This window comes from Brassica napus, chromosome C2 (assembly GCF_020379485.1).
Source record: "Brassica napus cultivar Da-Ae chromosome C2, Da-Ae, whole genome shotgun sequence".
In the NCBI taxonomy this organism is placed as follows: Eukaryota; Viridiplantae; Streptophyta; class Magnoliopsida; order Brassicales; family Brassicaceae; genus Brassica; species Brassica napus.
In genome coordinates, this window is record NC_063445.1 from 18462747 (window position 1) to 18486577 (window position 23831).

At 37.7% G+C, this 23831-nt stretch overlaps 2 protein-coding genes, 1 long non-coding RNA gene and 1 pseudogene across 8 annotated transcripts; 3 read left to right on the forward strand and 1 right to left on the reverse strand.

Annotated features, from left to right (window-relative positions):
* Window positions 1–862: 862 nt before the first annotated feature.
* Window positions 863–4721, forward strand: LOC106440172 (protein NRT1/ PTR FAMILY 3.1-like). The gene is made up of 5 exons (XM_013881774.3): window positions 863–1045; window positions 1120–1337; window positions 1546–1781; window positions 2114–2437; window positions 3740–4721. The coding sequence occupies exons 1-5, from the start codon at window positions 943–945 to the stop codon at window positions 4647–4649; spliced, it is 1791 nt and encodes a 596-aa protein (XP_013737228.2). The 5' UTR covers window positions 863–942; the 3' UTR covers window positions 4650–4721.
* A 2904-nt stretch (window positions 4722–7625) lies between these two features.
* On the forward strand, window positions 7626–14654 carry LOC125582101. The gene is made up of 2 exons (XR_007319960.1): window positions 7626–7921; window positions 13709–14654. It is a non-coding gene; the product is annotated as an uncharacterized LOC125582101 (long non-coding RNA).
* Window positions 14655–15315: 661 nt separating this feature from the next.
* LOC106442519 lies at window positions 15316–17708 on the forward strand. 6 transcript variants are annotated; one of them, XM_048747623.1, is made up of 3 exons: window positions 15316–17200; window positions 17289–17364; window positions 17452–17708. In XM_048747623.1, the coding sequence occupies exons 1-3, from the start codon at window positions 17087–17089 to the stop codon at window positions 17622–17624; spliced, it is 363 nt and encodes a 120-aa protein (XP_048603580.1). In that variant the 5' UTR covers window positions 15316–17086; the 3' UTR covers window positions 17625–17708. The 6 variants fall into 6 exon arrangements, with proteins under 6 accessions (XP_048603580.1, XP_048603579.1, XP_048603577.1 ...); XM_048747622.1 differs by having other exon boundaries at window positions 15318–17200; window positions 17449–17708; XM_048747620.1 differs by having other exon boundaries at window positions 15322–17200; window positions 17283–17364.
* Window positions 17709–17772: 64 nt separating this feature from the next.
* Window positions 17773–22178, reverse strand: LOC106440171 (annotated as a pseudogene).
* Between the last annotated feature and the right edge of the window lie 1653 nt (window positions 22179–23831).

A 23831-nucleotide genomic window follows, 5' to 3' on the forward strand; every position in this document is an offset into this window, starting at 1 on the left:
AAAATCATGGAAGTTATTTTTTTTTCATCATGTTCCACCTTTGAAAACTACGTGTATAGATGACACTACTCAGTCAAGTCCATGTTTTCCACTGAAAACTAAACATTTGTGCCAAATAAAAGATAAGAAGGTGCTAAAAGCCTAAAACTACACTAGTTCATAAGGTCATGAAAATCAAACAACAGTTCATAAGAATTGTTTTTCAGGTTTTAGTCAAATAATGTTCAATGAAATGACAAGAATCCCGACGATATTAAGACCATCAAGAATCGGTAGAGACTCAACAACATACTTCATTAGAAAATGATTTGTTTAATTGAATCACTCAACAATATGTTTAAATTTTTTAAATAAAAGACGTTTCTCAATTATTTTTTTTTTTTGCTTTTTACCCTCTTTGTTTAATTTTTATTTATGAGAAATCCTTTTAGATATTTTTTTTTGAGAAAGGAATCCTCTTAGATATTTACTCAATGCTGATATCCTAGTAGAAAATGCTGATATTCCGATCCAAGTAAACCAAATCTGATTTAATTTGTGGCTGTGAATCTGTAGACGTCACTGTCGTGTTCTTTTATAGATCTCGTACTCATAAGACACTAAGATCATCATTAACCCAGTCTCTTAACTAGAATTTTTATCTTCAGCTAAGAAACGGTTCTTATCTTTTCTTATATTTTAACTAAGAAAATCTAAAAACCGTCTCTTAAATAAGAGATATAAGAGCCGTCTTTTAGCAAAAAAAATGTAAAAAAAAAAATGTCAAATCATGAGTTAAAAACCCGACTAAGAAACCGGGGTTAATCATGCTCTAAAGCATTTATAAACCAAAAAGCCTATAAATATAGCCCCCTGGTTAATACTAATTTCAACAGTTACAAGTTACAACAAACAAAATACATAAACATAGTTAACTAATCATTACAAGCAACATTCAAGAACATGGAGGAGAAGAGCAAGAACAAGATCAGTGAAGAAGAAAAACAGTTTCATGGGAGTTCAAGTCGACCAAAGGGAGGATTGATTACTATGCCCTTCATCTTCGGTATGATTTGAGCTTTTTGTGTGAAAAATATGAATCTGATCATCTCTAATTAATAATTTGATGGTTATTATCAGCTAACGAGATATGTGAGAAACTGGCGGTGGTTGGGTTTCACGCAAACATGATAAGTTATCTAACAACACAGCTTCACCTTCCCTTAACCAAAGCAGCCAACACTCTCACTAACTTCTCCGGAACTTCGAGTCTCACTCCTCTTCTCGGTGCCTTTGTCGCCGACTCCTTCGCGGGCCGGTTTTGGACCATCACTTTCGCTTCCATCATCTACCAAATCGTACGTTTATATATAACGTTAATTCAGAAAACAATTCTTGAATTTTTGTAGGAACGGGTTTTGCTGTATTAAATTATAACAAAAAAAGAGTTATAACAAAAAAATATGACAGCGTTTTTTTGTTACAATGACCTCAGGTCAAAACAATAAACATTACATCAATTTAATTGTTCTAACGATATATGGTAAAATGAAAAAACACTTACAGGGCATGACACTACTGACGATATCAGCAATAATACCAACGCTAAGACCACCACCGTGTAAAGGAGAAGAGCTTTGTGTAGTAGCAGACACAGCACAGTTGGGTATACTGTACATAGCTCTTCTTCTTGGAGCTCTCGGGTCGGGTGGGATCCGACCATGTGTTGTTGCTTTCGGTGCGGATCAGTTCGACGAGTCGGATCCTAAGCAAACCACCAAAACCTGGAACTACTTCAACGGGTAGTTATTAAATACTTTTCTTGATATATCTATATACATACAAGTAAAATTATTAGATTCCTTTCGTAGAATCCTAGCTAACATGACTTTGTAATACTACTATGATGTAAAAAAAGGATGAGCATGGATCCTAAGCAAACCACTAAAACAAATTTCTTAATTATAGGTCTCTTAGTAAAAAAAGAAGTAATCATATAGATGTCCAAAAGTCGTATTTTGAATTATGAGCATGTGTTTAATGGATATAGTAGTTTCTTTCTAGTTAACTATGTAGATATTATAAGTTATAACCCGAAATAATTATAATTTTCTCGATGTTTTTGAATGATTAGGTACTATTTTTGCATGGGAGCAGCAAATTTAGTGGCAGTGACGGTTCTTGTGTACATCCAAGATAACGTTGGGTGGGGTCTAGGTTTAGGCATCCCGACAGTTGCTATGTTCTTATCCGTTATTGCTTTTGTTGGCGGTTTCCGGCTTTACCGTCATTTGATTCCATCCGGTAGTCCGTTTACCCGTTTAATACAAGTCGCAGTCTCAGCATTTCGCAAAAGGAAACTGAGGATGGTTTCTGATCCTACACTTCTCTATACCAACGATGAAATTGATGCTCCTATCTCCTTAGGTGGTAATCTCACACACACCAAACACATGAGGTAATATTTTTATTGATGACTTTTCTTTCTCCAGTTTCTATATTTCTATATATCACCAATATGATATATAATTTAGAAATTCACATATAGAAATTTTATACTATATTAGTATCAACTAACACTTTATTAGTATCGAATTATTTATTTCAGATTAGGTCCGTATGACTATATCCAGATAGTCACGAGGACTCGTAGAAAAATCTAAATTTATAACTAGAAAATGATACGACCTGAAGAGTAAATCAATATAGTAACGTAAACCATTGAGTAATCGTACAACAACTTGTCCACTGGGTGAAACAAGACAAATCAAAAATTAAAAATAAAAAGACACAAAATAAATCTTAATTTGTAATCGGTGATGATTCATTGAAGATAAAAGTTCCAAAACCAAGAAGACGTGAGCATAGTTCAAGCCACGACAAACACATCAAAGTTGTCATTTTTATTGTTTTTGGCATATATTATATAGTATGCTGCAAAAAATGGATTTTTATTGGACCCAATTCAAAAATAGTATAATGGTTATATACTTAGTAATAATCTTCCCAGTTATCAAAATCTAAGCATTTCAAAATAGTAATATTTAGATAATAATAATAATTGCTAAGTTTTCGAAATATAAACATTTCGAAATAGTTATAGTTAGATAACTAGTAATTAATTGTTCATTTGTCACCTCTTTTGCCTTGCTCAGTTTTCAAGATCTAAAACATTAGTTTGAGTATAAATGATTTGTTGTGTATTTTGATGAATTAAAATATTCAAACTAATCGATGTTATACGTTCTACGATTTTAAAAAACATGTTAAATCCGTGTGTTATTAATTTTTTTTACTTACAAAGCATAAGTTAAACCATGTGTTATTCAATTTTACGATCTCTTCGTTTTAAGATTTTAAAACACATATTAAAATCATGTGTTATTGATTCTATGATTTACGAATCATAAGTTAAACCATGTGTTGTTTAATCATACATATTTTGCTAATGGATTTGATTTCACAATGTATTTAGATAATCTATTTATTAAAAATACAAATAGTCAACTCCGAAGAATAATTATAAATTCGTATATACTAAAATGCTATATGTTAGATTTGAAACTAAGAAATTTTATTTGGTTTTGTAAATCCTATATAAATACCAAAATCAATTAAAATACATAAACGAATAACATCTTTAAAATCATTTCATTTGACATAGTTTATTAATACATTATGAACGATTAAAACTTGTATTTTAGTCGTTTATGCTTACATTTGTTTACTGATGGCTATCTCTTATGTTGATTGTTTTTAGTTTCTTGGATAAAGCAGCGATAGTGACTGACGAAGACAATTTGAAACCGGGTCAAATCCCAAACCTATGGAAGCTAAACACCGTCCACCGAGTCGAAGAGCTAAAATCTGTGATCCGAATGGGTCCAATTGGAGCCTCTGGGATCCTACTAATCACAGCCTATGCTCAACAAGGAACATTCTCTCTTCAACAAGCCAAAACCACGAATCGACACCTAACCAAATCATTCCAAATCCCAGCTGGTTCAATGTCCGTCTTCACAACCGTTGCAATGCTCTCCACTATCATCTTCTACGACCGCTTCTTGGTAAAAATAGCCAGAAAATTCACCGGTCTCGAGCGAGGAATCACATTCCTCCATCGTATGGGAGTTGGATTCGTGATCTCGATCATCGCAACTCTTGTCGCTGGATTTGTTGAGATCAAGCGCAAGCATGTTGCTATCGAGCATGGCCTTTTGGATAAACCACACACAATGGTTCCTATCTCGTTTCTTTGGCTGATTCCTCAGTACAGTCTCCACGGAGTTGCCGAGGCTTTCATGTCGATCGGACATTTGGAGTTTTTTTATGACCAAGCGCCAGAGAGTATGAGGAGTACTGCCATGGCGCTTTTTTGGATGGCCATTTCGATCGGGAACTATGTGAGCACTTTGCTTGTGACTTTGGTTCATAAATTCAGTGCTAAATCGGATGGAAGCAATTGGTTACCGGATAACAATCTAAACCGAGGAAAGCTTGAATACTTTTACTGGTTAATCACCTTGTTACAAGTAGTTAATCTCGTGTATTATCTCTGGTGTGCCAAGATTTACACGTATAAACCGGTTCAAGTGTATCATAGTAAGGAAGTCAATAGTCCGTTTAAAGATGAATTAGAGCTATTCAATAGGAGTTTAGTTGATGCATGATTCTCTTGTGTATGTGTAAATTCAATAATATTGTTTATAAATTCAATAAAAACAGAAAGAGTGACTTTTTCATATTAGTGTTTGAGACGGATAAATAAACCAATCCAAACTGAATTAACATAACATTGAAAAACCAAAAATTCCAAAATATTCTAACCCAAACACCTGAACCGATTTGAACTGGGTTGAAGATGTATCTTCTCAAGATCTCGGACTTGGTAGTCGGGTAGACAAGGTTTAGATCTATTCTGAGCCATCTTCAAACAATACTTAATGATGAACAGTTGCAGAGTTACATAATTGAATTTCTAGTAGCTGTCTGCACGATCCTAGCTTTGAGTAACAATCTTATCGATAAAATGTAAATTAAAATCCTTTAACTGCCTATTGTAATGTTTTTCCTCTTTTGAAGTACATATTATCTAATGGGCATCTGCTCAGTGCGATTTTGGATTTTAGATTATTGTGATGCAAAATGTTTTTTTTTCTGAATATAGATTTAGCTCGTCATGACATCCAAATTTGTTTCTGTACATACAGGTAACAGTGGACATAGAGCTTTCAATACGTGTAGCAAGTTTTGGATGGAATATAGAGTACATAGACCTATCACTAAAGGTGTGCAAGGAGTGCAAAAGCCAGGGCCGGTCCAGAGGGTAAGCCACCGAGCTGTCGATTAGGGCATTTAGTCTAAGGGGACATTTTAGTTTATTTCCTATTAATGTATATAAATAATTAAAATTGATCGTTCTGTAGTTAGAAAAATAATTGTTACAGTGTCCTAAGAGAATCATCATGTTTAGAATCTTGAATTTTTGTAAACAAATGTATGCATTTATATATATAACTGGTGATACTTTTAATTGAATTTAAGATTTTCCGATACGATAAGATAGTTAGAAATCTTATTAAATACTTTCATTTTTGAGAAAACAATATTATCAAAACACAAAAAGTTATTTTTAATTTTTTTTCAATGACTATCATTGAAATATTTGACATATACGAAAGTTTTTGAATGGTTTCGTATAAAAAATATAAGAAAGCTATATATCTAGTGTTTTAAATGTACTATTTTTCATAAACAGTTGATTGTATTCTATTGTTTATAAAAAGTGATTTTTTTAAAGAAATTAAATAGCATTTCATTCATTCTTCATATTAATTTATAAATAAACTATATAAGAGCACTACTTATAAGTTGGCTTAAAACAAATTCTGAAATTTCTTCTAGATCTAGGGTCCAAGATCTTCTAAATATTTTTAATTCAACAAATACACAGGTGTAAATATACAATTAAAAATCTATAAATTAATAATTTTGGTACTATTATTTTATTAATTTATAGAGTTATTAATTTACAACAAATTTCTTTTTATATTTTTCTATTTTTAAATATATTTTTTATAAAATAAGAAAAATGTTTTGTTTTAGCGTATATACATTAATTAAAATTATGAAATGTGATTTTCATATAGCTTTTATTATATTATTTTGTGTATATAAATATATTTCATAGAATTTGAATATAGTTATAGATATAATTTTACTAAATATCATCAGAATATATGGACTTATTAAGAAAATGTAAAGATAATTTTATTATGAATATAAAGAAATAATACAGTTATTTGTTTGTACTATATAAAATGTATATACATACATATTGTTAATTTATTATTTTAATGAAACCATATGTTTATATAGAATTTTCTAAAACATATATTATCTTATTATTTTATAGATGTATCTCATATTTTGAACTAATCTAATTTGAATGTAAAGCCGGCTTAACATTGTTAGGGACCCTAGCGCCAAAAAAAAATTTACCCTCTAAAATTTATATTCAGATAATGTTTAAAATACTTTTAAAATTTAATCAATAGTATTTTGTAACGAAAATAAAACTATATACATAACAAATAATTTTGGGCATTTTTTAATTTTGTTTAGAATTTTTTATAAAAAAAAATTGGAGCCTTAACTATTATTATACGGAGGAACACATACTTGAGTCCGGAACGGTTGTACCGCTTATCCCCCTAATGAGTCGGCTCTGCTTGCAAGCAGGAAAATTTATTAGTTTACCATGTTTATTAATTTACTGAATATTAATTTATAGAATTCTACTGCATGCAGATAAATGTAGCATCGTTAAGGAAGGAGCAACCACGAGCATGTACATTTAACGTTAATTTTTAAAACAAAAATTGATATTTTTCAAACTACGAATCTTAACATGTCACTGTTTTCTTAACCTATTTTGGTTTTATCATTATCTTAAACAAAACTTTTTACAAACCCGTTTAATATAAAGCACAGGGTCTTGTGAAAACATTGAACCGGGCCTGAGAGTATGTAACAGCAGCATAACTATAAGCTCTCTAAGGTTTTAGTCTTTTAGTCATTAACATTGAGTTGGGATCTGTGACAAGCCGTACTGCGGACCCCAGATTTCACAGCGCTACAACTGCAGGTCAATTGGTGACAGCTTGTCTCGTCGAGAGTTGTTAAAAGGTGAGGTCTTGGGTTCGAGTAACGCCAAACGCATCAATAACCTACCGGTGGATGTGGAAGGCAGTTCCTCCCACGGTGAGGGGTTAAGGTCGGTGCGCTGCAGCGCTGTGAAATCTGGGGTCCGCATGACGGGTTGTCACATGATCTTTCTTTTCATGCAACCTATGCATCATCTTCTTCGTTTCTCTTTAGCTTAGGGATGTTTTAAGATCCATCTTCTTCGTTTCTTTTTAGCTTAGCTAGGGATGTGATTTGTTTTTTTTTTTGGTGTGGTGGGATCTTTCTTTTCATGCAACCTATGTGTCATCAAATAAAGCTTATCTTTTTCACCTTAAAATTCAACATCATTCTCTACATAATATATACTATTTTCTTACTTGTGTTAGATTGCTGCCAAGGTCCCTCTTCAGAGCCAAATACAAGTAGAATTGTAACAAAAACATAAAAGCTGACGAGATTTGTTTGGTAGTTTGGACTACCTATTTCTATGTTTTTCATTGACTTAAATAAGAAACAACAAGTTGCACAAAAAAAAAAGAAACAACATAAGCAAATGGAGTCATGGACTCATTACAAAAGGGGATAATGGAAAGTGGAGTTTAACAACTCTTGACAAAAGGGTAACCCAGTAGAAATGCAGAACTAATTCTCCTAAAGACTAGGTTTGTTATTGAACAAGTAAATAACTAAACAAAACACGTCACATCGTTTTTTTTTTGAAACACTACTTCATTCATTCAGTTAAAAGTGTTAGGTCTCCAACGCAGAGAGAGGATAACAGAATTAACAGATTGAAACAGAAGGAGATGGAAGAACTAGCAGCAAAGGAGGCTTTCTCTCTCTCAACGAGGGGACTGGATAAACCAGCAAGTCGTGAGGCGCATATGAGATTTGAACCATACTCCAGAACTCACCAAGACGCTGGCCAGGACAGAACATCAAGGGATATGACCGCCCGTAGGAGCTTTGGAGTTAATGCAGAACCGGCTCAAAGATCAGACCATGGAGATCTGCGCAACAGAATCTCTCTCAAGAGAGATACACGAGCTAAAGAAGTCTGGACTCGACTGGACCAACAGCAGGAGGAAGGAATAGTTCCCCGAGATCGGGAGAGATATCACACATATCAACGCTCAACGAGAGAGAACCTGAGAGGGATAAGGGGTGGATCGGAAAGCTTTAATAACAGGGGTCATGGAGACTCATATTCATCCTCCAGCTGGAGAGTAAAAGAAATAAGTCATGGGAACAAAGATAGGAACAGAGATCAAACGCGAGAACGCGTACACCCAAAGGAAAGAAATAGGCAGGAGTTCTCTCCGCGAACTAATCGATCATACCGAAGTTCACCAGACTCGCAGCGGACGATTTCTGAATATCCTAGAGAACGAAGAGGTGATACTCCAACAAGGCGACATGATCATTATCGGAGACAAGAGACAAGAATGGAGTGGAGACCAATTCGATCAGTGAAAAGAAAAGAACCAGGACATAAAGATATTCCTAAGACTAGGCGAGACACGGAAGACGAGGAGAGAATCCGTAACCTCAAAGGAAAAGCTATAGCAACAGAGGAGACTGTAAAGGATGCTTACATAGATTCTAACCGAAGCTCTAATGGAGTTCTCACGATAAGAGAACCAACTGGTATAAATATCCCTGGGGATTAGGCGAACCGGGAAACAAATGAGAATTCTCCTAAGCAATTTCCAGAAGGTGTTTTACCACTGCGGGCTCATAACGATGAAGGTCCAGGCATGGAGATATGTAAGACAAGGAAAAGTGGGGATCCTGGATTAGAGAAGGAGACAATACCGGAAGGAGATGACCTTCTAACTGAAGAAGAGATAAACGAAATGGCTGACAAATATGCTGGTATTGATTTTGATATGGATGAAAGTATGATCGACGAAGACGACCTCCTAGAAGAGATGGAAAATGATGTAGTGGTACCTGAGACGCAAGAGATCACCAAGACCTTAGAACTACAAAATAAGGCAGCAGAGGTCGGAAAGGACAAAGAGACTCCCAAACTGGCGTCAGGACAACCTCATGAAGAAGCTGACAGAAGTCAAAGGAAAAAATCTCTGAAACAGAACCAAAAAGCCCCGAGAGGAAGATCACTTGTACCTCACGGAAAGCGACGGGGAACACGAAGCCCAGATGCAAAAGGAGTTGCTGCATCAAAAAAGCTAGCGATCAGAGGAAGAGCTTCCCCAAAAGGCAAGATGGTGAAGCATAATCGTGGGAACTCTTCAAGAGTGTCTGGCTCTTCTGCTATCCCTCGTAATGAGGTGTATCCGTCTTCTTTGAAAGGCCGGAAATTGTTTACTGCATCAGGTTCGGTGGGGTCCCAGAAACCACCCAGTACTCAGATATGAGTGCAATCGCTTGGAATTGTCAAGGGGCGGGAGCCTACTTGACAAAACAACACCTTAGGGAGTTGTATCGCTGTTTTCATCCTAGTTTTTTTTTTCTTTCAGAAACAAAAAATAATTTTACTTTTTTGCAAGACTTTCAAGTTGAATTTGGTTATGATCATTTGTTCACCATCGACCCGGTTGGTCGTAGTGGTGGACTGGCTTTATTTTATATGGATGCTTCTGATGTGGATATTAAGTTTGCTAATAATCGTATGATAGATATTGAAGCAAAAGTGGAAGGACACAAGGTGTTTATCACCTTTGTGCATGGAGATCCGGTGGTTGAATACCGTGGTGATGTTTGGGAGCGACTCTTGAGACTGAATGCAAACAGAGACAGATCTTGGCTACTCTTGGGCGACTTCAATGAGATAATAAGCAATAAAGAGAAGAGAGGAGGACGAAGGCGTGCTGACTCGTCCTTTCTACCTTTCAGGAATATGCTATCAAGCTGTGGAATGATTGACTTTCCCTTCGTAGGAAACTCTTTATCTTGGGCAGGAAGAACAAGAGCAGGAAGAGTAGAATGTCGTCTTGATAGAGCAGTCGGAAATGAAGATTGGTTTCATAATTTTCCCCACACTTATGTGGAGTATTTACTTCGGTGGGGTTCTGATCATAGACCCATACTAGTACGCTTTCTCTCCAAAGAAAAACAGAACAGAAGAAGTTTCAAATTTGACAAGCGATGGATGAGTAAAGAAGGATTTAGAGAAGTGGTTAAGGCCGATTGGGAGTCGTCGGTATCTGATAGCCACTCGAGCTTGTATGAGACGATTAGTAGAACGAGGAGGGCCATATCTAAATGGAAGCGACAGAACCCATCAAACAATGAGATCCTCATCGTAGAGCTGAAGGAGAAAATAGATAAGGCGCAGGCGGATGACTCAGTATCCAGCGAGGAGGAACTGGAGCTCAAGTGGAAACTGTGGGCTGCGTATAGGGAGGAGGAGATTTACTGGAAACAGAAGAGTCGTATGCTCTGGCTAAGGGAAGGAGATCGAAACACGAGATATTTTCATGCCAAGACCAAGCAAAGAAGAGCCAGGAACCGAATAACTAGAATAACAAACTCGATGAACCATTGGGTGGAGACGGAGGAGGGTATTGAGGAGGTGGCTACGATGTACTTTCAACAACTCTTCACTTCGTCGAACCCATCAACTATTGATGACACAATCCGGTATATTGCCGCGCAGGTTAACGATGAGATGAATCAGAGATTACTAAGAATCCCTCAGGATGAGGAGATTAGGGAGGCGACCTTTGCAATAAATCCAGAGAAAGCACCCGGGCCAGACGGTATGACAAGCCTCTTCTATCATCATTTTTGGGCAACGGTAGGCAAAGATGTATGCGCCATGGTTCGTGAATTTTTCATTACGGGCGACTTTGATGAAAGACTGAACCAGACCAACATATGTCTAATTCCCAAGACGGAGAGACCAACCTCGATGTCAGAATTTCGACCCATTAGTCTCTGCAATGTTGGGTACAAAATCATCTCGAAGATTCTATCCTCCAAACTGAAAAGTATTCTACCCAATATCATCTCTGAGACGCAATCCGCCTTTGTGGCGGGGAGACTGATAACAGATAACATCTTCGTAGCTCAGGTGATGTTCCACGCTCTCAGGACAAACCAAAGCTGTAAAGATAAATTCGTGGCGATTAAAACTGACATGAGCAAAGCCTACGACCGGGTGGAATGGCGCTTCATGGAAGCTTTGCTATTAAAGTTTGGTTTCGATGCACAATGGGTGCACTTGGTCATGAAGTGTGTATCTTCTGTCTCTTATCAGGTTTTGATTAATGGCAAAGCAAAGGGACATATAAAACCGTCTCGAGGCCTTCGTCAAGGAGACCCTCTATCACCATTCCTGTTTATCCTCTACACTGAGGTCCTGATCTCTCATATTAAACGAGCGGAGGAGACGAAGAAAATATCCGGGATTAAAATAGCACGAGGAAGTCCATCGATTTCCCACCTTCTGTTCGCTGATGACAGCCTTTTCTTCTGCAAAGCGGAGCAATCTCAATGCGAAGAACTGGTTCGCATCATTGACGTCTATGGAACATGACAACAACTGAATAAAGAAAAATCTTCAGTTCTGTTCGGTTCTAAGGTCATAGCGTCCACAAAATCTGACCTGAAAAGGTCTCTTGGTATCACTAAAGAAGGTGGGATGGGTATGTACTTGGGAATGCCAGAAAAAATATGTGGATCAAAGAAGCAAGTCTTCTCTTTTGTTCAAGATCGTATGAATGGAAAAATCAACTCGTGGTCGGGTAAACTCTTATCTAGAGGGGGCAAGGAGGTCCAGATAAAATCTGTGGCACAAGCGGTTCCTACATATGTTATGTCTTGCTACCTCCTCCCCATTGATACCTGTAATAAACTTTCCGCCGCAGTGGCGCATTTTTGGTGGGGTACACAAAATAATAATAGAGGCTTACATTGGGTAGCCTGGGATAAAATTTGTGTACCTCTTGAAGAAGGAGGTTTAGGATTCCGGAACTTCCGAGATTTCAACTTAGCCCTCTTGGCTAAACAGGTCTGGCGCCTTCTCACCAAGCCGAATACCCTGTTGGCTCGGGTTTTAAAAGGAAGGTATTATAGACATATGAACCCTCTCTTAACGGGTAAGGTCAATAATCCATCTCTTGGCTGGACGAGTTTAATGGCGGCAAAGCATGTGTTAAAGGATGGGCTGCAAAGAACCATTGGAACAGGGGCAGAAACAAAGGTCTGGGAAGACCTATGGATCCCTGATACACCTGCCCGAGCAGCTCTCCCACGCATAGCGAACATCGACCTGGGGTTGAAGGTCCATCATCTGATCGACTTCGAGAGCAAAATGTGGAATGCCGACATGGTTCATGAGTTTATTGCTGCGACAGATGTCCCCCGAGTCCTATCGCTTAAAATAAGTAAGACAGGACGAAGAGACAGCTACTCTTGGAGCTTCACTAGCTCTGGAAACTATACTGTTAGATCGGGTTATGCTACGGTCGTGAATCAAAGAAGGCAGAAAGAAAACGAAGGAATAGTGGAACCAAGCACAACTGCTCTTAAGAAGGCGATTTGGAAACTGAAGTGTCCACGCAAGATTAAACACTTCGTCTGGAACATGATGTCAGGTTTCGTGGCGTCGGCAAGCAAGTTGAAAGAAAGGCACTGCGGGATAGATGCGACGTGCCAGCGGTGTGGGGCTGAACAAGAAACTATCAATCATATCATTTTTGAATGCCCACCAGCTGTGCAGTGCTGGGCATTGTCGACAATACCATCAGCTCCGGGAGTATTCTCGTGTTCTTCAGTATACACAAACCTTGATACCCTGTTTGGATATATAGCAAATGCATCTCTACTAGCCGGAAATGTGCTGATGTTTTCTTGGTTAATCTGGTACATCTGGAAAGCCCGTAACGAAAAATGCTTCAATGGAAAGGATGTGTCGCCGATGGATACGATCCAGCTCGCAAGCAGCGAAGCGGAAACGTGGCCCATAGCACAAGTGGTAGAGGAAGTTGCTGATGCGGTACAAGACCAAGGAACTTCACTACAACAGGAAGAGAGACAAGTACCAGACTGTAAATGGAGATGTCAAGTTGATGCATCCTGGCAGGACAAGAACGAAGAAGCCGGCTGGGGGTTCATCCTTTTTGAAGAGCAGCAAGTTAAGCTCGTGGGAGTAAGGAAAGGAAATTGTGCCTCCTCGCCATTGCATGCTGAAGCTGAGAGCCTCGCCTGGGCAATGAAAGAGACGAGACAGAGTGGTGTTAATGAGGTCTGCTTCGAATCAGACTGCCAACAACTGACTCGCCTTACTCAAAACCCGCAGGAATGGCCAGCCATAGGACCTGAACTGGATGAGATCGATTTTCTGAGCTCTGAATTCTCTTCTTGCTCTATCCGCTTTATAAGACGTACTGAAAATGTCCGTGCGGACTGCCTTGCAAAGGCAGGACGATCACGAGCTCATGATTTCTGTTACTTGGATACCAAGATTCCCCCATGGCTTGCTCATGAAGCTTGCCTGTTTGAACTTCTAGTTACTTAATAAAGTTTTATTTTTGATGCAAAAAAAAAAAAAAAAAAAAGTTAAAAGTTTTAGGTGGAGGACATCAATGCCTCATTAACAACAAGAATCTGCTTAGCAAGCAGATCTGCGTTCCTATTGTTTTCTCTAGGGACCCAAGCAAAGGAACAAGAGGAAAAATCAGACGCCATAATCAAAATATCCGCTACGACTCTGTAGATTTCCGGGATGGAGTTTCCATGCTTTATGCTGTTGATTAGCAAGGTAGAGTCAGATTCACAGTGGATATGTGGAACCTGTTTCTCTCTGCAGTACTTAAGAGCCCTTCTCAGAGCAAGTGCGTCTCCCATCAGCGGGGAATAAACATGCTCATTCGTTTCTGCATACGAAGAAGTAGTACCTGCAGACAATGTTACCCAGCCGAACCCCGCTGTCAACGTGCTTTCCTTCCATGCCGCATCCGTTCTAAGCACTGTGGCGTTTTGATGGATTACCGTAGCTGGTAAGGGGTGGCTTTTGTGTTCTTGTTTCTCACCTTGTCCATTTTGCCATTATCTTGCAGCAGATATTGCTCTTGATAGCGCATCCAGTGGTTGAATTGCAAAGTTGTCAGTTTATTTCGCGCTGTCCAGATCTCCCAAAGTATCCAGGGTGCAACGTGAGCTGACGTGATGCCAGCAGGGGGTAAGCATCCCATGGTTTTAATCATGTTCCAGCGATTCTCCAATTCTATCGGTCCACTAAAATCACAGTCAGCCCCCAACGGTGCTGCTCTCCAAACACACGTCACATCTTCTATTCCAAGTATCTTGATGACTTTCTTATTGCCACGTCAGCTCTAGTTCCATTGTCATCATCTGGTAGCATCCTATTAGTTGCATTAGAGCATCAGCATTGATTTATTTATCACCTTAGTATCTTTAATATATAATACTAATATAATTTATCATTGTGATTAAAATTTTAAACAAAAAAAAATAAACTAGTGATATAAAGATATTTTGCTTGAGAGTTTCTCATATCTTGTTTAAAGGTTCTCAAAGCAGAATCCTCCCTCATCTTCTCTTTTACTTTTTTATTTTAGTTATTACTTTATGGTTGAGATACTCTTCAACCGACGATGATGATGTTCTTAGCTGATGTGAGGCTCATATATTTAGGGCTGGGCAAAAAACCTGGATCCGAAGAATCGAACCGAATCTGATCCGAAAAATTAATACCAAACCCGAACCGAAATTGATTAAATATCCGAACGGGTTCAAAATTTTGGTATCTAAATAACCGAAACCGAAACAGACCCGAACCGAAGTATCTCGGGTACCCGAATGTAACCGAAATAGATTTATATACCTAAATATATTACTTATTTTTAGATTTAATATATATTAAAAACATCTGAAATATATAAGATACTTTAAAGTTGTCTAAAATACTTAAAAATATACATAAATAGTCAAAAGTAAATGTCTAAAATAGCTAAAATATATTCAAAACACCAAAATGCTTGAAATATCTATTGATTTTCAATCCAAATATTTAAATCAAACCAATTTATATGTTAATTTTAGGTATTTTGACATCTATTATACAAATACATATGTAATATATTATTTTGATTTATTGATTTTGAGAAATTTTAAGCATATAATGAATATTAAAATTTTAAAAATAATTTAAATGGGTTATCCAAACCCGCAAAGATCCGAACCGAACCCGAACCGAAATTTAGAAATACCCGAATGGGGCTGAAATATTTAAACCTGAAAATCCGAAACCCGATTAGATCCGAACCGAACCCGAATGGGTACCCGAACGCCCACCCCTACATATATTAATGGCGACTGGATAATTGGCTACTCCAGGCGTTTCTTTGGAGTTTGAACTTAAAAGCATTGGTCTATGAACTTGATTTGATTTCTCGGACGTTGCAGGACACATGATTATATTAATGGTACGTAAGTTAATTCTGTTCTTGTCCATGTCCCCATAAGGGTTTTGTTTTGCGCAGCATCCAATTGGGACCAGTATATGAAATAAATACTCTTTGGTTGCAAGTAAGCGTTTAGCTGGTAAAAATTGATGTCTTGTGAAAATTGGGACCTTTACATGAAAGGCGAAAGCCATCATTTATTTCGTTTTGCTATAATTCTTCGAGAGTTTACTATCTGTGCAAGTAGGCACGCGGGTTCGGTTCGTTTGGGTATTTCAGTTTTAGTGGCTGGGTTAGTTTGGTTAGTCCAATCTTACCGGAATTTATCGAATAAAAATTGCTTGGTTGGTTTGGGATTCAGTTAGTTTGGTTTTTGAAAATTTTGCTGAGTTTAATCTAATTTTTTTGTTTCAGTTAGATTTTGATTTAATTTGGTTGAAGTCTTAAATAATTTCAGTCAAATTTGATAATGTTGGTTAGTTCGGGTAATTATGTCAAAAAAAAATTTGTTTGTTCCATTAATTTGGTTTTTTTTTTTTGAAAACCAAGCAGCTACTACCACTGAAGCAATGACCCACTTTTTTTAATAAAAATCTTGATGAACTTAACCGAAGTCATAACTGTATCCGAAGCGAAAATAATATTTTTTGGTTTCATTCGGTTTTACTGGTTCGGTTTGGGTAATGAATCTTAGTCCTATGTGCAAGACTGTAAGAGTGCTTGTAATAAACCACTAGCTTTGATGAAAAGGTGAGTGAGTTTATCTTAAACTCCTTTTTAACTTTGTACCTAATATCCCTTTTGTATTATTTATGATTTGCTATACCAAAGTGGGGTAAGGAAACCCAAAGGTAGAGAGCTAAATAAGCTTATTGAGGCCAGGGCCGGCTTAGAATTGTATTAGGCCCTTGGACAAAAATAATTTTTACACCTGATAGTTAATTAAACTAAGATTATAGGACCCTATTCTAAAAGAAAAAAACAGAAAATGACGGACCCCTTTTGTTATTGAATTGATTGGCTTTTGGGGTGGGTCCCGGGCGAGTGCACTCCTTGCCCTCCATGTTGAGCCGGCTGATTGAGGCTTGGTCAGAACTCAAAATCAATCCTCTACTATGAATGATTTCAATCCTCTACTATGAATGATTTTGGTGGGGTTGCATTTTTGTGAGTGAAGCATCTTTTTCAAACTATGCTGAGGAAACCAAAGACTTTCTCTCACTTAGTATTTTTTTTTTCTTTTTTTTGAAACACCTTCTCTCACTTAGTAATATGTAGATTAAGTCAAGGATCCAAAGCATACTTGTATATGTCTGTCTTGTCTTGTGTGTTGACATGTCTCTTGCGTCTTTAAACTTGATTTTCTCCATAGAGTGAAGCAAAAGAAAAAGATGGGCTTCTTCTGTCATCCACTTACCAAGATTTGCTGATTCATCCTTTTCTGATAGCGACAATCTCCGTTTCCCACTCTTGGATTCTTGATTCTTGTGTTATTTATCTTTCTTGTACAACGAGACACTGTTATGGCTTCTCTGTCTGAAATCGTCGAGCAAGAGGTTGTAGCATCACCAAGAGGCAAGCTTTCAATAACAAGTGAAAGCAGTCTAGCTTCTGTCGCCTCATTGTCCATGCCCCTTGTTCGTAGTTACTCTTTAAAAACTTAGAATGATTCAAACTCGTGTTTTTTATTTTTCGGGTAATGATTTTGTCTTCTGTTAGATTCAGGAGATTGTTTTATCAGCAGACATCAAATGTAGTGACTGTCAAGAGAAAATCGCTGACATAATGTCGAGGATGATCGGTAAGACATAGTTTACTTGGATGAGACATGTTTTGCTCCTTTCACTTAATAGAGTGTTCCTCTGTTTTCTCTGTTTCTTTCAAGAAGCAGAAACATATTCAATATTGGTGAGCGTATTGGAGAAGAAAGTGACACTGACATGTACATATTCCGGTGACCGGAGAGTCTCCAAATCATACGGCGAAGCTCTTCTCTGCAAAATGTCCACCTTCAAGCGTAGGATACTTCATTCTTCTAGGAAACAACTCAATGTTGAGTAGTTTTTGCTTTTATTGTCATCCTCTTTGCAATAAACCGTTGGAAAGTTTTTAATCTTAAATGTCGAATGTGATGGATATTGTTTAGATATGCTTGTAACAATTAACTCTCAGTAACAAAATATCATAGAAATGAGAAAATTAAAAGAGATTATTGGGAAGTTAGATTGCCGCCACTTTGTAGCCAGAGATTGATGATGTCAGTGGCTTGATTAAGGATAATGATCATCTTCTTCTGAGAGATCCATGGCTTAGCCTCAAGAGTTGACTTAAGCTCTTCCCATGCATCTTTTCTTGGCCAGAAGAAGTAGGGACTTAGTGGGACTGTTCCATGTCCAGGAACATGCTGGTCCAATCCTAATCCTATGTTCTTCTCCATCCACACAAACTTGAGAACTACTCTTGCCTTCTCTTCTTGTTGTTTCACCACCTAAAGACAACAACTAAGTTTTGTGATTTTGTTTGAAACACAACAAAGAAGTAGAGTGTTGTTGTTATTTACTTGTTTTGGTTGTAGAGTGTCGGAAACATCAGTGACTTTTTCAGCAGTGAGTGTCTCTGGAGATACAAGAGTCACGATTTTCCTTTTTAGAGAGATGGGATACGGTGGATTGGTTATTGAACGATGCAGAAGAAGCAGTCATGGAGGGTTTTGGCTGTTGAGAGATGAAAGAAGAGCAGAGAGAAGCAGATGAGAGTGAAGAGTGGAGTGCCATTAATGACATCATTTTTATTGTTCCTCCAAGAGCAGTGGAGATCTATTAGGGATATTATATCCCATATGGGAATTCCTGATAAAGTACATTAAGTAGTATATAAAGTTTTATGATCAATTCACTAATCACCAATTGGTTTTAAGTTGAAAACCCATAATTAAATCTGAATCTAACATGGCATCAGAGTCAGGTTCTAAATACCTTAAACCCCTAATTAATATAACTCTATCCGACCGGGTATAAAAAGTCGTAATTGACTCGCTCGACCGAGTATAACTGTCTTAAAGTTCCGAGATTTATGGTCGATAAGAACCATCATCTCGACGAGGGGTATTAGGGATATTATATCCCACATCGAGAATTCTAACGGACATTAAGTAATATATAAAAGTTTAGGGTCAATCCATCAATCACCAATTGGTTAAGTTAGAAGCCCATAATTAACCCCGAATTTAACGAGATCCTTATGCAAATGGATAAAGGACACGATATGGTTGCAGTAGAACTCCAAAGTGGTTGGCCACTGATATGAAATTATATGGGTTTTATTGATTTGGCCCATTATTTTATTTTTTATTTTTTTTTTCAGTTATTTTGTTTCAGAGTTAATAGAAATATGTTACAAGCCCATGAAGATACATCAAAAGATGAAATAAAAATGGGATGAACTGGCTTTTTATTAGTAAAAGGCAATCTGTCTTTATTGCAAAATGATGGTCCTTATGTAGATCAGACTGATCATGGTGTGTGTGTGATGGTGAATGTAATCAATAGTTCATGAACATGATTATGTTATCAAGTGTTTAAGCTAGTAACTAGTAAGTGTACATTGTGTGAGTTTCTTGACCGTATAGGAGTTTCTATCTGATCTTTAGTTATGGGATGATTGTTTAACTTAGATCGGACTGCGTTTGGCATGAAACTTTTATTCAGAATTTATTACAATTTCCTAAATTTTGTTAGCTTTTCTTAGTTTTTATACCGTTTATGAAGATATAGAAGTGTGGATAGATGTTGTATCAGTAAATTAGTAATACAAAAGATGAGAAAAGCGACATTAACATGGAGCGGAAGAATAGTCAAATAAGTTTTTCTTATTTTTATAGAGAAAGAGAAAAAAAATTAGCAACATATTTGTAGATCTCAACTTGGAAATTTTGTAACGGTTAGCCTAACACATATTGAAAATAAATAAGTTGGAAAAGCATCATATGTACTTTAACATAATTTGTAGAGTTTTTGATTAAAAAGTTTTGAGTTTCTTGTAAGAAAACGAACACTTAAGCATCTAGATATAATTTAAAATTATTGTTTTAGAAAGTTAAACCAATGAAAATGAGAGTTTTTTTTAAAACCTCTAGTTAATTATACTATTACAACGAAGAGAAATATTACATAGACGATTCTACGGCCGACAATTCTACCACCTTATGAGAATACATTTTGACTATGAGATCCATGTCTGGTACACCATTCAGTCATGCGCCATGCTGAATATCTCTTGCAACACTTTTTCTCCACAATCTACATAATCTTGATTTTCTTGGATTTTAACCCCAAACCTCTTGGTGTATAAGCATTAATGAACATTTAGTCAAACCGCTGGACTAATGAGAATTACACAAAGGAGAGTTTTTTTAAGAAATGATTCTACTTTCATCTACGTTCTTTCTCTTTTAGAAAATAAATATATATTAATTAGTGACCAACCCGAGAAAACGGACACGAGAACAAGTCTCCGACTAACCAGTAAATACTTTTATATTAATTAATGACCAGCCCGAGAAAACGGGCACCAGAACAAGTCTTCGACTAACCAATAGAAAAACAGTAATCATCGCTAATATATTAGGCTTATCACTACTTATATATAGAGAATTTAAGGAACATAAAGCGGAAGGAAAAAAACCTAGGCTCAAAAGACCGAGGACGGTCCTTCATCATTACAGTAGATCTGCGGTCAACGACTCCGACTCCACCGAAGTGAAACCGACCACTCTATCTTCACTTCTTTCTCAAATTAGGCGCCGACATACATTATTAATGATCATAGTATTAAGGATCACCCACCACTTCTTTCTTCTGCCGGTGGACGAAACTCGAGAGAATGGAACAGGACACAAACATTGAGGGGAACCACCATTCTCAACTGGCCTATCCTGCTCACCAAAGCTCTAACCACAGAGAAAATTGAATGACAGTTTCGAACCCATTAACTAGAGCACCATTCCTTGGAGATGAGGTGTGAATCCGAGAATCAAAATACAAACAGAGACAAATAATAGATGACAATACTATATCACCGCCAACAAAGCACAAGCAAGAAGATGGATTCGAGACAGGCGCTGAACCTATTACCAGAGAGCCCACAGACTTGCATAAAAGATTTGGGAACCAACACACCATGACCAAACACGAGTTGGGTATGGTGTTGGGATTGTTAGTCCACCAACGGGAGCTACTGAATAGAAGATCAAACTCGAATTCCAGTGGAGAAGACCCCCGACTCCACCCATTGCCTCCTCCGAGAACCAAAGAGAGAATCCAAAAGCTGCAGCAGTCCAGTTCTGGTAGCAAACACAAGCGAGCACTTACAATGGGAAACAAATGGAAAACAAGAGAACCTTTAGACAATACGAGACCAGAACTGTTTCAACAGAGCTCTGGACACAATACCAAGAAGAGGAGAGGACAGAAGGGAGGGAGATCGACTGAGATGCACTGGAAAGGCCATAGAAGACAAAACCAAGTCGCATCACATCTTATCTCCGCGCGTGAACGAGACCAGCACCAACACACTCAGAAGCCGGGGACTATGAATTAACACGAGGACGAGGTTAAGGAACCCCTCCGAAGTACCCCTGTCTCCAAAGCAGAAAATGAGAAGTCGACAAACCAAAGAACATAAGATGTGAACTGCTGAGACCGGAAGAGAGACAGAACATGAAGACTGCATACCAGATGTAGTGGTTGAGCCCTCCCTCCTCCTCCACGCGCTGCCGTAACACGAAAGGGGTCCCTAGATTGGAAAACTCAGACCCGCTTTCAAACCTTTATAAATCCGACCCCTACACGAAAAGAGTCCCCAAACACTTTTTTCTCTTATTTATCATTTTGTATTAATTTTTATTGAGAAACCACGATGAAAAAATCACTGATTCAGATCTAATGAATGGTTAAAATGTTTACTCTGAGAAGTTCTTGGATTACACATAGATTCTTGGTCATAAAAAGCTTAATCAATAAATTAATACATTTTTGAACTTGTTGAGAAATCGTCTTCCATAATTCTATAAATGCATGTAAGATATTAACTAGAAAAACATATGTTATTTTATTTTCTAGTTCCTACATTGAATAATTCTTACACATTCAATTAATATTATAGCAGACAATTGTATAGAAGCTGAGGAGACATGAATCTTGAACCTCGAGCCCTTGTTGATTGTCGTCCCGGAGCCATCAATGAATACCCAGCGAAGTCCCGCATGTTTCTGATCTGCTCTCCAAGAGCCATCTGTGTAGCAATTGATAGTTGCTTCCGGTACCTGATAGGGGAGGGTCTCGATGGTTTTTGGGAGGTGATGAGGCACCAGAGATTGGGCCTGTTCCCATTCTCTGGCTGAGAGTATAGTGAATCCAACTGTTTTAGTGGGTGTCGAATCTCTGTTCTCAAAGATGAGTTGATTTTGGGAAACCCATATATATTCCAAAAAAAATCCAGGGGATGAGGTTCGATGAAACGCCATACGGAGGGAGATTTGTCCATCTCTGGAATGACTGGACGTTGTCTTTTATAGTAGAGTCTTTCGACAATGAGACTGGAGTCTGATACAAGACTTTTCAAGTATCTAAGATCAAATCAATGTAGTATAAAAGATTATCGAACCAATCCTAGGTGATTATGATGCAAAGGGAATGCAAGACCATGCTTAATCTAAGTGCTACAAGTTTTTGAGATGATTTGAAACTAGCTTACTACCTAAAATGCAATAAAGGCACAAGCTTTCTTTCTTATAAAAGGGAGAACTCATGGGCTATGAGAATTGATCTTGGGTGATCAAGATTCAACCTAAAGGTGTCAACTTTTAACCAATCTATTTCTACCTTAGGCCTAGACACAATCCTAAGCAAACTCTATCCCTAGATGAATGCTCATTTACCTAGATAACTCAAGCATCAAATTCCTTTGGTTGAATGTTATCTAAATAATCATTAATCTCAAGTCTACTAGTCATCTTAACACCTTTAACAACAAATCCCTTTGGCAAAGGATGTTAAAAGCTTAGGAGAGTTGGTTCAGGCATTTCATCAAACACCTTCCGGGTATGAAATGCCTAGAGCTCAACTTTAGAGAGGCCAACTCTAAAATTGCATTAAAAGCCCTCTACTAGCAAGGAATAAGATTGATCTATACCTAAACACCTTAGATCTAGCTTAATCACCCTTAATCTCCCTAACCCATGAATCCAAAAATGACTACTCACTACTCTCCATGATGAGCCCAAGAATCAAAGATGATTTGGTGCTAAACATGATAAGAGATCAAGATAATCAAGCAATCACAAGAGAGAAATGATCAAGATAGGATTTTTCACCTAAAAGTTCTTTTGTGATTTGATAGAAAACAAGATAAGATCCTACAATTAGGTCTGAAGGACCTTTATAGTAGCTTAAAGTCGAACCTGGTTTAACCCAACAAACCTGGGTTAACCAAAACACAAATTGGTAATTATCTGGTCAAACCCGGAAAATGTTGACTTTCTTGACTCGCAGCGGCCACGTGAAACCGCTCCGCCTAGCCGCTGGAACACTCGCAGCGGCTTCCTTGCTTCGTCATCACACCGCTGCGACAAGTACGAACGCGGCAGGGAACGAAGTATTTTTCCAGCGGTCTCGTCACACCGCTGCGTCAAGTACGAACGCGGCAGGGAACGAAGTATTTTCCCAGCGGTCTCGTCACACCGCTGCGTCAGGCCGCTCCCGCACTTGGTCTCCATTTCTTGAGTCTTCATCTCTCGAGCGTTGTCTACAGCGGCTTCAGTACACCGCTGCGTAAGGCCGCTCCCACACTTGGTCTCCGTTTCTCAGCGCTGGCAGCGGCTTCTTGAGGGGCCAAAAGGCTGCTGGGACTTCCTTATGCCGCTGGGACACTTGATCAATGCGTCTCCTTCTCGAGAATCACCCCTTTTTGCCTCCAAACCATCTCTAAATGCTCCAAAGTCACCAATTGAAATCTCCATCACCTGATAAGGACATATGTAATGCAATGCAACCCTAAACATATCTAAATGCTATCCTAAATAGTCAACATATGCTAGAATGAATGGTTAAAACAATGCAAATTGAGAAGATATCAACTCCCCCAAACTTGTATCTTACTTGTCCTCAAGTGACCTTGTAAGAACTCATAAGAGAGAGAGGTTTGAAAGTGGGAACTCATAGCCAAAAGTAACACTTCCTAGCACTCAACTTAATATCCTAAAGAAACATA

Excerpts from the sequence above, each read along its gene's own strand:
- LOC106442519 (XM_022696472.2), top strand. The coding sequence starts at position 17,087 with ATGGCTTCTCTGTCTGAAATCGTCGAGCAAGAGGTTGTAGCATCACCA. Across the intron at positions 17,201-17,282 it reads CCTCATTGTCCATGCCCCTT|ATTCAGGAGATTGTTTTATC; the intron begins GTTCGTAGTTAC and ends GTCTTCTGTTAG. Across the intron at positions 17,365-17,448 it reads CATAATGTCGAGGATGATCG|AAGCAGAAACATATTCAATA; the intron begins GTAAGACATAGT and ends GTTTCTTTCAAG.
- LOC106440172 (XM_013881774.3), top strand. The coding sequence starts at position 943 with ATGGAGGAGAAGAGCAAGAACAAGATCAGTGAAGAAGAAAAACAGTTT. Across the intron at positions 1,046-1,119 it reads TACTATGCCCTTCATCTTCG|CTAACGAGATATGTGAGAAA; the intron begins GTATGATTTGAG and ends GGTTATTATCAG. Across the intron at positions 1,782-2,113 it reads ACCTGGAACTACTTCAACGG|GTACTATTTTTGCATGGGAG; the intron begins GTAGTTATTAAA and ends TTGAATGATTAG.